General features: G+C 39.1%; 1 protein-coding gene across 4 annotated transcripts in view; it reads right to left on the bottom strand.

Moving 5' to 3' along the window:
- The window catches only part of GAK (cyclin G associated kinase), an 86,055-nt gene that overhangs the window by 48,931 nt on the left and 22,313 nt on the right, over positions 1-14,811 (bottom strand). For all 4 annotated transcript variants that reach the window (XM_068422433.1, XM_068422434.1, XM_068422435.1 and 1 more), the window contains 4 exons: positions 9,433-9,568; positions 8,719-8,831; positions 8,032-8,143; positions 5,721-5,844 (listed from right to left, as the gene is read on the bottom strand). In XM_068422433.1, the coding sequence (XP_068278534.1) occupies positions 5,721-5,844; positions 8,032-8,143; positions 8,719-8,831; positions 9,433-9,568 (485 nt within the window). The remainder of the gene's footprint in view (positions 1-5,720; positions 5,845-8,031; positions 8,144-8,718; positions 8,832-9,432; positions 9,569-14,811) is intronic.

Here is a 14,811-nt window from a genome sequence, read left to right as displayed (position 1 = left end):
CAACACAAGTCTCCTACAAGAGGTGACCTTATCCTTTAATTACTATTCCTTGAACTTCATTTTGAATATTTCAGAGCTATTTCAGTAGCAAGACTTGAACACAAGGTACTCTGTTTTAGTGGAGTGTTTCATGTCAGACTGGTAACTGAGATTGCTTTACACGGCAGGAAGATAAAAAAAAAAAGCATATTCTTCACACTGCTAAGCATTCCTACACATTTAAAGATATAACCCTGTGACTACAAACATCAGGAATAAGGTCTTTCATGTTGTTAACAGCAGAAATTTCATTTACATAGAGATGCTGCTGGCAGGTGATAAGAGCAGAAGAACATGCAAACAAATCAAGAGACTGCACAGAGGGTTTCTGGCTTGTAACACATACAGAAAACCCAGTGTGCTTTTCAAGGCTCTAAGCTAAACAAGAAAGTATGTTACGACACCAATACTTAGTCACTTTTCTGATGACAACAGACTACTTTTTAGTGAGAAGTCTAGTGGGGAATGTAACAAATAAGATATGAATTCTCATTCTGCAGAATAAATAACTAAACAAAATCAGAAGTTTTAATTAGATGTTAAAAACTTTTCACTGTGTAAATGGTTGGCATTATCAATCTGGCCAGAGAACAGCTGCACTTAAAGACCATAACTAAAATTAAACAAAATACCATTCCAGTAAACTAAGTTAAAAAATTAAATTGAAATAAACAAATTCACAAAATAAACCAGTTAGGGTACAGCACAAGATTCTACAACAGTGCATAGTTACCTTGTGTTACTAACAGCTGAAGATGGGAAAGAATGACAGACTAACCAGTACAGCTTCAATGTGAGCATGCAAACTATTATCTTCAGTTAAATAATGCTCTAACACTAAGTCATCTTCCTCCAGACATCTCTACACTCACAAGAGTAAAAAACCATCTATTCATTAGCTAAGCACCACCATTTTTGCAGTTTACTTTTTAAAAGCCAGGAAGAAATGCAGCACTGAAATTCACATCAATCTGTTCCCACTTGGTTTTGCTTCATAAAACTAAGTAAATCATTCAGTTACCAAGTGCAACACAAAAATCTATGAAATAAAATATTAATGCAGCACCAAACCAGAAACAAGATTACCTTAGAAGCAAAGAAAAATAGCAAAAAAAGGCAGCTAACTGTTCCCTAGATTGCTAGATCATAATCTCTTCAGTGAAAGAGTGTTCAGACAAAGCAAAACAAGATCGATCATAAGTTTTTCAGGCTGCTTTCAACACTAGTGAAAGACTGGATACTTAAAACATTTATGTATGGTTTTTTTGGCAGGGCATCTGTAACCTGTGTGGATGCAGACCTCAATAAGCAAAAAAGCTGGTCAACAGCACAGCAGCACCACAAGTGAGATATGAATGAGCTGAACAGAGGTATGTTGAAGCCACATGGCTGCAGACTGAGTTATCAGACACACACGGGTACATCTGCTGGAACAAAGTTCCCTTCTGTGCAGATACTGCTCTGCCATATCCCAATCCCCTTCACAGAGCAGTGCATGTCTGCTCTAAGTGTGTATACACCCTAGTACTTTCTTTTAGGTCAGTTTGTATCAGAGGGCTGAACCTTTGTTGCTGTGTGTTCTCTCTCATGTAGCTATAAACTGCTTCTGCCTGACCTGAATCTGCAATTGATACTGCAACACCTGCAAGTGAGGTGACCCTGGGGGACAATCAAGATGGCCCTCATTCACTCTCCTGTTCCTAGTAGCCTGTGATATGTGTTTTAGTTTTCAGACTTTATCACTTATTAGGATAAACAAGAGACCAAAATTTGACTTAAGACAAAGGTAGCAATGGGAGAGAAGAAAAGATTAACTTTTTTTTTGTCAACTACAAAACTCTAACTCTTCCACTGTAGTTTGGATTCAGTGAGAAAAGTCTGTCTGCAGATAAAGGAAATAACTCCACTATTCAGAAAAGCAAAGACAGGCAGGAAGCAGAGAGCCTACCTAATGAGATTTCAGACTCCAACATGGGGAGTGCTTAAGCGTGGTGAGGAAAATGCACGACAAGGAAGAGACATTTTAGTTTGTCCAGAATGCCTGCTTCTTATGTTGGTTGAAGAGTTTTGGAAAGGCAGTCAAGGATGCAACAGTAGAAGAGGTATTTTCACATCCCTGATGGTAACAGCTACAGCCACAACACAAGTTTGTAAAGGCAGAGAATGACCATGACAGAAACAAGTATGTCCTACAGTAGATGCGAACAAAAAATTAACACTTCAGCTTGCTTAAAGCATAAATAGTTTAAGAATGCACAAGCCCAGTGGTGGGACTCTCAGTAGTACAGTGCATGTTTAAATGGTAAAGAACCTGAGACTATCTTAGGTCCTGCATAACATTAAGTATTGATCATGTTAATTCATGTTTTGCCATTTCAGTGAACTGTTAAGCACAGTTGAGATTCAAAACACACAACAGACTTATCAAGGAATGAAAATTACAGCGCTAAGGGCCACTAAAGAATACTGGCAAATCACAAGTCGAAAGAGTTTCTCTTTCAAAATGTATTAAATATTATCTGGAAAATAAGTATTGAAGTAACTCATTCTCACTAGCATAATAATGTACTTGGTGCATTCCCTCCTTTTGTTTCACTCCCCACTCCAATGACCAAATTCACTTGGATAATACAAGAAAACAAAAAGGTAGTTGTATGAAGACAGAGGGTCTTCCAGAAAAAACAAGATTTGTTTATGTTAGTGCAGAGCTTAAAGAAAAATCTGACAGCCTCACATGCTCTGTCAATAGAGGTGATGTGCAGAAGTCACCTAAATATAAACCCTTATTCAATCAGCCTAGTCCAAAACACCTGTGAGGGACTGATCTCCTCATGATGAAGCCTGGAACTTAACGTACACTGTCTGACAATCCTCTGTCAATCCATCACAGCTCATGGAAGTCCTGTATCCTCCACTTGCTGGAAAAGGCCTACGGCTTGTTGATCTGATTTGGATATTACAATACTCCCACCCATTCAGAGCTACAAATAAAACCAGGTCAAATAATTACATTCACAAGCTACTCAATTCTAGTAAATATCCACATGTGACTTTCTGTATAATACAAGTAAGATGTAAAAGTAAAGAGCTTTTCTTTGACTGTAATACTAATATTTAGTAAGTTCCACAAGACATGCACTAAAATGTTTCCAACCGCACTCGCGCTCCTGACAGAGGCTCAAATACTACCACAAAGTAAACAGTCATGCCAGGTAAGGTTTGAAGCCAGAGGAATCCAACAGTTCTTTATGTCCCACACAGATTTAAGTATAAACAATCCTGCCATGGGGCTCTGCAGGACTTGAGAGCCTGAAGTTCCATCTCAATCATACTTGCCCGTTTTTGTCAAAAAACAGTTCTAACTAAAGTGCCAAAGTATAGTTCAGGCACAGAACACTAACTAGCAATTCAGAAGTAGCAGAGTAACTCTTAAAATAGATGCAAGACTTATTCTGGGCAGTCATCATAATCCTAAACAAACATTTGTAAAGAGCAGCATGTGAACTGAACAGCATCTTTTCAGACAGCAAGTACTCACTCTCCCATACTCCAGAAGCTGCCAGATGAGCTCTGCAGATGTGGCTGATATACAGTTACAGTTTTATTCCTTGCACACTATGCTTATTATGGAACCAAAGGAAATCACACAAAGCAAAAAGCCACACACACCTGTTAGGTAAGAGAAAAAAATAAGGTGCAGGCACAGCACAAGCCATTCCATATTAAAAAGTCAATTTTAGACACTCCTAGTCCACCACTAGAAAAGGGGAAAGTGGCACAAGATTAAATTCAAAAAAGTAATTAAACTTCCAGTGGCCTTTAAGGAAGAAACTGCTTGCAAGAGCAAGAAGAGGAAACTTCTTAAACATAACTGACTGACAGAGGCACAACAATCCAGAAAGTCATGTGGAGACAAGAGCACAAGAAAGTGAAGTGCAGGAGTGCTTTAGAAGCATGTAGTGTACAATTAAAATACAGTATCAGCATAAGATCTAATAAAGGAACACAGGCATGGGAAAGCAGGGCTTACAGCTTTGTCAAAGGCAGAGAAGAATTTAAGTGTTATCTGTCACAAAGGAAGAGAAGTATTTTCTCCACTGCAAGACTTAAATCTAAGCAAAACTGCCAGAATTTAAGACAAGGAATTAAGTACCTTTGAGTTTATAAATAGCAGAGCTGTCAAAGGCAAGGAATCTGCAGCGTATTTCCATGGTTCACCACACAGTAAATTTTGTTTAACAAGATAGCACAAAAGGAACAGAAGTAGGACTGAAGAGGAGGGTATAGGAAGATCAGTTCCACAGAAGGAAGCTGGTACAAGGAGATAAAGAACAGAGGCCTGCACAACAGCACACGCCAAAGAAATAAAATGCAGAGTAGTTGCTTGAAAGTTATAGCTCATCATGTTACTTCCTACACGGAATTCCTACGGTTCTGCTAAGCTGCTAACAAGTCACTGCTTTTCATCACACAACAGTCCGTTCCCCTTGTACACCTCCCTATGTGCTCCAGTCAGTGTCGCTTCCTCAGGGTGAAAAGCTTGATGCTACTGTGTCAATTGCTTCTGTAGAAAGCTTAAGGACAAACCAAGGCTGCATAGCTTTTGCGACCTTTAAAAAATAGAGGACCTGGCCTTTCTCAGTCATGCGCAGGAAGTTTAAACAGACTAAGAGCAAACAGCTAAAAATGCGCTTTAAGTGGATGCAGAGATGCAAGATCTACAGCTCTAACCTATCTGAACATTTCAAACACTTTAGAGCAGCACAACACACAAATTACACTGTGACAGAAAAACATGTTGCAAGCAATAGACTTCACAAGCCATAGCGCAGTATCCCAATTAAATGGCCACAAACCCTACAGTGAAGGACTAGGTTCAGTATTCCTTAGGAGGCTCTAGTTCAGTCATGGTATTCAGTAGTGACTTACCTGCTCTTCCTAGAATTAAGAAAAAACTTTTAGTCTTCATAAAATTTTATTATGAGTTAAAAAGGTATGAATCATACAGATTGATTAATATTGATCATGTAAAGGTACTAGAAAAATTTGGAATGGGACTGAAAACCTCATTAGAAAAAAAATAATCACACATTAGGTATCTGAGAACACACACATCAAAACAGGAGAGCATTCTTCCATGTCATGCAGGGCAAAGGAGACAGTGTAGATCCTCTTACTTTGCCTTGAGGGCATAGGATTCCACCTGAAAACTCAACTGGACAGAGAGTTCATACACTATTTTCCTGCAGTTTTTCTTCTCACCTCCATTCCCCTTATTTGTACCTTTAACCACTCCATTTTTTTTTTCTTCCTCTCACTCATGGAGGCCCTAGCTACGAATTCAATTCGTTCATTCTGAACCATGATAGTCCTATTCCATACCTCTCCACCCTGCTCCAGCCCCCACCTCTGCACATCTCTCCCAAGCTTTCAGTACCTAAAATACAGCAGGGAAAGTAGTACTTATGGACAGGCTTTTGCCCCCAACATTCTCATTTCTAGTATATGACTGCTAAAGTAACTTTTGTATTAGTATCATTCATGAAATCTCAGGGCTAGCTACCAGCTATTAGAGCTCATACTTGGACAAATATGCTGAATTTGATCGTTTCTGCTCCTGACCCTTCATTTAGAACTCTTACCAGCACAATTTTAATTGATTTTTTTTTTTTTTTACTCACTTGGCAACAGACTGGATAACTTTAGAAGATGTATCCTTAATATTAGTGAAAAATCGCTCTGTTCCACCCCTCAGAATATCAAAGAACCCTCCATAAGTCTGGTCACATTCTGCAACGGTCAGGCCTAGAGGAGTTGAATAAAAATAATTGTACTTTAAGTCATATCCTGGAATGGGCTCCATACTAAAGCAAGTTGCCTACAAAGCTGGAAATGAATGCACACAGAGGCTATGCCTTGCTGTAATGCTCACAGTTCTAAAGTTCTCCTTCACTATGACCTAGGTAAAAAACAGTACTTCCTGCAGTCAGGAGGTACTAGCAAACTACTTTACACATTGTTTAATTGATTGTTTGCATTTAAGAGAAAACAAGGTAAAAAATTTCTGAAAGTAAAGCATTTATTTCATATTGCCAGTGCAGCAAAATACTGTCTTCTTTTAGTATCAGTCTCACAGTGCAAATCTACTTAAGCACCCCCAGAAGAGACATTTTAATGCAGGGCTTCAAAAGCAGCTGGCATAATTAAGTTACTCTTTAAGCATAACATCGCAGCTAGCACAGCATCCCAGCACAACTTCCCTATTGATATGATGATATAAACAAACAGTACTCATTCTTGCACGAAACAGATGGCCAGACAGCCTTTTGATTATAATCCTATTAGGAAGCTGGATTCTTTCATAGAGATGGATATACAGATAACATTACTGCAGTAAGTATTACCCAATTTTAAAAGTTTCTCTGGAACATTAATACCCTTTGTCTCATTGGCAATTCAGCATAAGTAATATCAAGCAAGAAATACCAAGCTGGAAGGAAAACTGAATACAGTATTAAATATTCCCTTGATATCTTCTACATTAATTGAAATGTTCCATATTCACATATGATATATGATAAAATGGGTGCAGAAATTGCCTTTTAATAAGAAATGAGATACAAATAAGCCTATCAAGCTTCTCATTTTCTTTACTGTATTAAATGCCAGTATTTTCAACTGAATGAACTCTGGAATATCTATTTTACAGAACAGGTATGTCAGCTTCTAATTGCTTCATTTTGGAGACATATTTTGCTTGCCTTAATTTAGTACTGCTAATCCAACTACTGTTTTTCCTCAGATGGCAGCACAGCTCCTTCTCCTCACCATTGATGTCCTAATGTGCAACCATCTCCTGAAGTCCTCCCTGCACAATCCTCCCATAACTAGCTGGGCTCAAGGCAGTACTAGCCACGGCTATTACTGAAAGGACAGACCAGACAGCCAATAAATTGAGTTTAGGCTGCTGCTTTTTCCTTTTGAGGCTGTCAGACATGAGTCTTTTGGAAGTGATAAAACTAAATACCTTTAAACTATGATCACTGTCAGATGTGCTTCAAACTATCATTGGGGTCAAAAGTCTTTTTGAGGGGGAGAAAGGAGGAAGGAGAGGTGGACCACAGATGCTTATGGAAGTATTTCTTCCTCATACAGGCTTTTCACAGGCTAAAATAAATGCAAGTCAGGTCAGTGACTCCTTAGCATTAATGAAGTACTGTGGTCCATAGTCAAAATCCCTGCAATTGCTTCTGCATTTTGTTACTGGACTACCTCAACCATTAAACACCAAGAAGTCTGTTTTAGCATAAAGTTATAACGAAGCCACAGAATGGCTGCTATCTTTAAGTTGTAACATATCTGATGCTAAGTAGTTCTTCTTGGAAAATAAGACAACTGTCACTTTCTTCACCAAAGGTCCAGTATTGTGCACACACTCAGGATATGTACTGATCTCAACAACTTCTGCCACAAAGTAACAAGGTTTCAGTTAAAATACAGCACTTCTGAGAAGATTTTTAACAGTTTAAATTTAAACTCCTCTTAAATTCTCCTCTTTACACAAGACCCTTTCAAATATCATTGCCTCATTGAATCGGAAAGTTTTGGGTTTAAAATAAGCCACTTTTATTTGTTTGTCATAACCTGAAGACTATTTTCTCTACAGCTCTTTTTCTTAAGAACATTATGCTTTCCTCAAGCTTTAGTTCACTCATTTCAACTCTCCCGCCTCTACAGGTCAATAATGCATTTTAGTTTCAATTATTTCACATAGGAAACCAAATTTTATCTTGCCCAGCAATAAACTTGAGAAATTCACACTTGTATACATCAACATACAACTAAACCCTGCAAAAAATAAAATGTTAGAAACAGGGATATAAATGCAAAATAGCTAGTACTTGTGCAAAATGTCTAAAACTCACAAATGATTTTTCTACCACATCGAAGATACACAACTGGTTTTACTAAGATGTCTCTTTCTGTACTTACCTGCATTGTACATGTTGTTGAGCTGCCCTGCAGGCTTAGAGCTCTGTGAAACAGAGCTCACAGATGTCCGAAGCTGAGCATTATTTCCATAGCCTCCATTTTGTTCCAGGAGCTGAGGAGATTAATACTCACTATGAGGATTTTCCTGCCAATTTAGCCAATTTATTATGCTGTGTAAATTACTTTTAATTGGTGAGAACAAGCAAGCTATCAGTTACTGAACCTCAGGAGAAAGCCAGGAAGTTACTATACACTAATTGATTCACTTGCAGTATTGTGCAAATTAAGCATTGAACAGGAGACACCTAAGTGGGTTTCAAGTTAGTGTAGGTAGAGCCTTCATATACGAGATTTTTCTGTGCAAGTTAATTATGATTAAATGCAGCATGTCAAACAGAGCACTTTTGTACTAAAGAATGACACAAGATCATGAGAAGCTTTTCAACAAACAGTAAGAACTACAACTAGTTTCCTTTAACATCATGCAAGCTCTATGCTTTAAAAGGCATATTTTCAAAGATCCTACAAGTGATATAGATCAATTCAATTGAATTTCAAACCAAGTTAGTGTGAAATTTTCAAAAGACGTGCTCTGACATCTGTTACTAAACTCACACTGACTGGGTAAGAGAGCAGAGGAAGGCGAGAAAGGAAACCTAATCAATACTCTTTATGAGACATCTTTACCTCTGTGATGGGCGATTTAGGATTTACATTCCTAGCTGCTGCAATCTCCTGCAGTTGATTCACAAGTTCAGTAATTGACAATCTCTCCTCTGGGTTCACCTTCAAAGTGGAATCTAAAAAAAGGCGATTCAGACAATGTAACAGAAGCCCTTCAGAGCTTTTCTCCCAGCAGAGATTAATAATTTCTTCAGTGCGCTCCAGTGCAATAAGCAATCAAACACATGAACAAAGTGGAGTAACTGCTAAATTCATATCCAATCATCACTGCCGTATCAGGTATCCATGAAAAAACACCATTTAGGGTTAAGAATATTTCAAAGAATACACTTTATGATCAGTTAACGAATAACCTCAGAAGAAACTTTATACCTAAGCACACTTGGAGATATATTTCTGGCACTGTAAGTAAAGTTTGAAATTTAAAGAAAACAGAATTTCTAAAGCAAATCAGAGAAACTAAATCAAAACACTAGTTGTTGCTATGGACTAATTCAGATCCTAAGCAAGACAGGCAACAACTCTAAAAAAACAAGAGTTTCATTTAAAATTTCCAAGTTTTTTTATAATGGATTAAAATTTTTAATAAAAGAAGTTGTTGCAGTTAAACCTTTTTCACCATCACATGTCAATAACGTTTACTTATCAGTCATACAGCACTGTCAATAAGATGGTGTATCCATAAAGGCACCAAATTAAATAACATTATAAACTTACGAATGAGATCATGAAACACAGAATAGCGACCCTCATTTTGTGGGATGACATATTTCCCATTGACTATGCGAAGTTTAGCTCCATCTTCAAATGGATGTTGCCTAAAGCACAGCAAGTACAGGATACAGCCCAGAGCCTACACAGAGATAAAGGCAGAAATATTTTATAGAATCATGGAATCATTTAGGCTGGAAATGACCGTTAAGATCGAGTTCAACCATTAACCTAACACCACTAAACCTTAGTTCACTAAGGTGGACAACAAAACACAAACTAAACATTAATCCACCACTAAACCATGTCCCTAAGCACCACATCTACACGTCTTTTAAATACCTCTAGGGGTGGTGACTCAACCACTTCCCCGGCACCCTGTTCCAGTGCTTGATAACCCTGTTGGTGAAGAAATTTTTCCCAATATCCAACCTAAACCTCCCCTGGCACAACTTGAGGCCGTTTCCCCTCGTCCTATCGCTTGCTACTTTGGAAAAAGAGACCAACCCCCACCTCGCTGCAACCTCCTTTCAGGTAGTTGTAGACAGCAATAAGGTCTCCCCTCAGCCTCCTTTTCTCCAGGCTAAACAACCCCAGTTCCCTCAGCTGCTCCTCATCAGACTTGTGCTCTAAACCCTTCATCAGCTTCATTGCTCTTCTTTGGACTCTCTCCAGCACCTCAATGTCTTTCTTGTAGTGAGGGGCCCAAAACTGAAAGCAGTATCTAACTTACTGAAGGTGCACTCGATCCCCTCGTCCAGATCATTTACAAAGATATTAAAGAGAACTGTCCCAAATACTGAGCCCTGAGGAACACCATTTGTGACTGGCTACCAACTGGATTTAACTTCACTCACCAGCACTCTTTGGGCCTGGCCATTCAGCCATTTTGTTTACGCAAACAGTACACAGATGTTATGGTTGTGACACAGCAGGTAGAACACTGGCAGTGGCAGCTGGTGACTCTGCCAGACCAGGATGGGTATAGAAAGGGCTGTGCCAGCCCAGGCTGGCAGATGAGCACCCAGGTGAGCAAGGGCACAGAAGGGAGGGCATGGAGGCAGGGGCTGCCCATGGTGGAGGGTAGGCGCTTTGTACTACAGCTGGATGTCTAGACAGAAACAACCAGACCACAGCACACTCCTGTCCTCTTTCTCCTCTGTCACTGAGCTTGGAGAGTTGCCAACAGTCTACAGGACACATAACACCAACCCCTATGCCATGGTGGTCTTACAGGGAGCTGAAAGCTCCCCAAAGCCATGGGCAAAGGGAGCTCTGTGCCCTTTTTCACTGGGTACCCTGGGACTGAGCTCCTGGCACTAGTCCTAGTGATGTAGTGACCATATCAGTGGGCAGAATGCTGGTGGTGGCCAGCATTTTTGGCCCAGGATGGGTGTCTCCGGGCCATCAGGGAGGCATGGAATGGACCACCTTGGTGTGAGGCTGGGAGAGCCCCAGACAGGGAAGCAGGGACTGCTTGTGGCAACAGATGGTGGCTGCTTCAGTTGGTGTTCTCCTGTCTTTGACAGATGAAGCCCTGGACAGGGACATGAGCAGATCATGGCATACTTCTGTCCTCTTCCTCCTCTGCCACTCAGCAAAGGAGTGTTGCAACTTTATAGAAGCATAGACACCCAAGGATAAAGAAACCCCCTTACCCTGTATGTCTAGTCCTTATCTCATATCCTGTGATAGATAGCATCACAATCCTACAGGAAGCTGGAAGGTCCCTCCAACTGAGAACAGAAGCCCCACAGCACCCACCTTCTTTATGTAAAACTTACCACAAAATCAAAAAAAGTTTATAAATACAAATTTTCTGATTCATTAACCCATTGGCTGGTCCTTTGTGTTTGTGCTGTCTTTAACTCAGGCAATAATTGAAGCAGAATTTTAGAATATGAAATTGATTAAGCTTCCTAATACTGCTTGCAAATCGCAGGTTTCAATCATCAACTTCTGACTCATGCAACTCTACATATATCCCAGTGCTTTCGAGATTAGCTTCACACTCCTTTAGAAATAATTAGTCTTGATGTTTCTCTGAGGACAGAACACTTAGTGAAACATTAATTTCTTTGGCATGTCCATTAGAGAGCTCCAAGCAGCAATACTGCTATTAAACAGGTTTGTGGGTTTTTTTTCCCTTTCATGGAAGTTTTCAAGTTCAGGGATTCTCTTATTCCTGTCTCTTTAAATATCATTACAATAAATCCATTTTATGGATTTCACAGTATACAAAAATGAGTAGTCTTGCAACAGTGAACATGTTCAAGAAGAGGTGTTTTCTTACAAAAAAGCTCAAGTTTTATTTCATATCTTCATCCTGTGCTTCAAGGAGACTAATTTGTGGGGACAGAATTTGGTTGTTTGTGTATTTCTAACTGAGATACATTCTGTTTTGCAATGCACCAGCTAGGTAAGCATTTAAGTGTTAATCAATTTGTTTAAATGACACTAGGGGGACACAACATCACCTCTAAAATGCTTGTTTTGTTAAAGATTTGAGGAAATTAGCCTGAAATGATGGTCCCTTTATTGCCTATAATCAGAATGCTATTCAATTCTTATAACAAATAAAATTTAGGATTATTTTCAGACAGGCTCATTCAAGCCTCAAAAATCACAAAACCAGGACTACCACATCCTGGGAAGTTTCAAGTTCCTTGGTATGCCCAAACTTGAGACCTGTGCAATCTGACAAGGGAACCACCACCAAAGCCAGAAGTCAGTTTTGAATTCTAATCTCTGAATAGTCCAGGTGTTATGGATTTGCTAGGATAATTTAATCTGCTACTTAAGTAAATGTAAGTTGACATATATATATTTTCATATAAGTTAACATATGAAATATACTGGCAGAGTTATGCTACTGAAATAGAATCATGTTCCATATAGCCTATAAAAGTTTGATAATAAAGCATCTAATACTTCCAAGAAGATGTTTGCACAACAGACTGGAAAACTCCTCCTCAAAGTTTCTTCTGAACCCCAGCTTAGTTGCTTGAGCACATGGGCTTTTATAGCCCCCAGAAATAAAACAAGCCAGTGAAGATGTTAGCTAAGAAATCTGCTCACTGCCTCCAGTCCTCTGCATGCACTATGTCCAGCTGTCCTTGGTTGTCAATTTCTCTCAAGAACAGTTTCAAAGATTTGAATGTTATTAAAGTCTCTCAAAGGTTTGAGATTTAGTCACTCCAAAACACTGAGTCTCTCAATGCAGGACCAGAAATAAACTACATATATTGATTCTGTGTTCTTGTATAAGTACATTTTTGTCAGTCTGTTGATAAAAAGCTCTCTGTAATGTATACACTGAAGCATCATATAGTCCACATTAATTAATCCAGCAGGGGAGTACAGCAAATACCACCTACTCTGCCACAGAAATGCCTGTTTACAAAGAAGTAAGGCAGATCATAATTTAGGTGGATGAATGAAACCGTTCCCTGCCCAGTCCGAGACACCAAGCACATCAGAAGACACCATCCACAACCACATGGCAGAGAAAAGCACAAAGGCAATCAGCTGAACACAGGAAGTGACCACTTAGATTTGACCTTTGCTTTACTTGCTAGAGAATGTTTTTTATATTCCCTCTGCTTTATCTGTAACCTAGGATCATAACAGTGATACATTTTGAATATTTTAAACACCAATTGTGATTCAATTTGGCTAAAAGGCAATTCCAGTTGCAGCAAGGCAATTTCTCAAAGCCAACATCATTCACATAGCCTCAGCATCGATACACTTAAAAGAGGAGACCATTTCCCCAAGATGTTGCCCCAAAGCTGCTGTAGAGGGACTGCCTGAAGCTGCCTGGGTCAGTCTGAGCACTCACATGCCAGCAGGTAAAGAAGCAGCAGGACAAAGTGACCAAAAATAACTATGAATAGCTTTTTGACCTCCTGCTGGGCCTTTACCAGCAGCTAATTTAACCCTTCCTTAAGGGGACAGTGGAGTTTTTGGGGGGTTGTGGTAGTGTTTGGGGGGGAATTGCTTGAAACAAATCAAAATACTGTTATTTTTCCACTGATCAGCTTCAGGCAACAAGAAGCACACTTAAAATGATGAAAAGTTCTACAGTATAGCTGTAGGATGGCACACAGGTATTACACCAAAGTACTTTCTGAATAGAATTAAAACTATATGAAATCTAAAGCTCACACAGAATTAAAACCTGCAAGATGCCTTGCACTGACTAGAAGAATTTTTTAACCAGACATTGGCAAGGAGAACCCAACTTTGAAATTTTGTTCCTTAACAACATATTCCAAAGCCCACTCTTTTGCCTTTTCAGAGATTTCTGAGAGTGGGAGCATATGAAGGGCCTTCCAGGCCAGAAGATGATTTCAATGGAGAAAAATCTTTACGACAAGGTAAAGCCTGACATTTCAGTGAAATTCAGTTGAATTTCCATTTAGGAAATCACACTCATTTGGAAAAAAAAAAACTACAGGTATTTGGGTTTACTGTTTATTCTCTGAAAATCTCTAGACTTAAGTAGGAAATGTACAGAAAGCAGTCAGCCAAGCCTAAGAACCTCTGGTCTTACAATCAATATCTAATCACCTTCCCATTGTGGAGTCTATGCGGTTGATAACTAACGTTTTATCTGTGCTACTGTTCTAAGAAAGGCATTTCTATCTCCTTTACACTTTTAAGTTCACATAGTAACAAGCACACAGAATGACACCGTGACTGTTACTCACCCTACCTGCTTTCTTGGGAAAACTGTTTTGTTTATCCTAACCACAAACAATAAGATCAGTTATGCTTCCCGAGACAGCACCATATTCTGTTGCCAAATACTCTGCATGTTTTCACTGAACCCAGAGGGTAACGGAAAAAACACAGAACCAAGGCATGGTTCCAACGAAAGCACGGTAAATAGAACAGATCTTCCAAAGATACAGCAGGAGATGACCACCATGTTAAATACTAACAGATACAGCATTATTCTAAACAAAAAATAAATTGCAACTGCCCTTCTGAGTTATGCTTTTGTTAAATGCATTTCTAGCTTCGTGTTTAGATGTCATCTTGGCTCAGACTGCCGGTATTTAATGCATGCAAAGTGACCAAATGGACAGAAAAATATATTTTTCTTGGTATTTCTTCACATGCCAGAAGAAAATCGCCAACAGCCGTAGAAGCTGAACAAGAGTTTCTGCAATATCTTGTAACTAATTTAAGAAATTGAATGAAGTTCTGAGATTGCAAATAAAAACTTTCAAAGCACCAGAATTACATTTTCTCAATTTGCCGTTTGACACACTGCCAATACAGACAACAGCTGAACAGCTTGACACCTGCCTTTGTGAAAAACATCCAATAAACTAAGTCCTTAAGCACAAAAGCAGTACCTCAGTACTATGACAATAT

Source organism: Nyctibius grandis, chromosome Z (assembly GCF_013368605.1).
Source record: "Nyctibius grandis isolate bNycGra1 chromosome Z, bNycGra1.pri, whole genome shotgun sequence".
NCBI lineage: Eukaryota > Metazoa > Chordata > Aves > Nyctibiiformes > Nyctibiidae > Nyctibius > Nyctibius grandis.
This window is presented reverse-complemented; position numbering and strand designations above follow the sequence as displayed.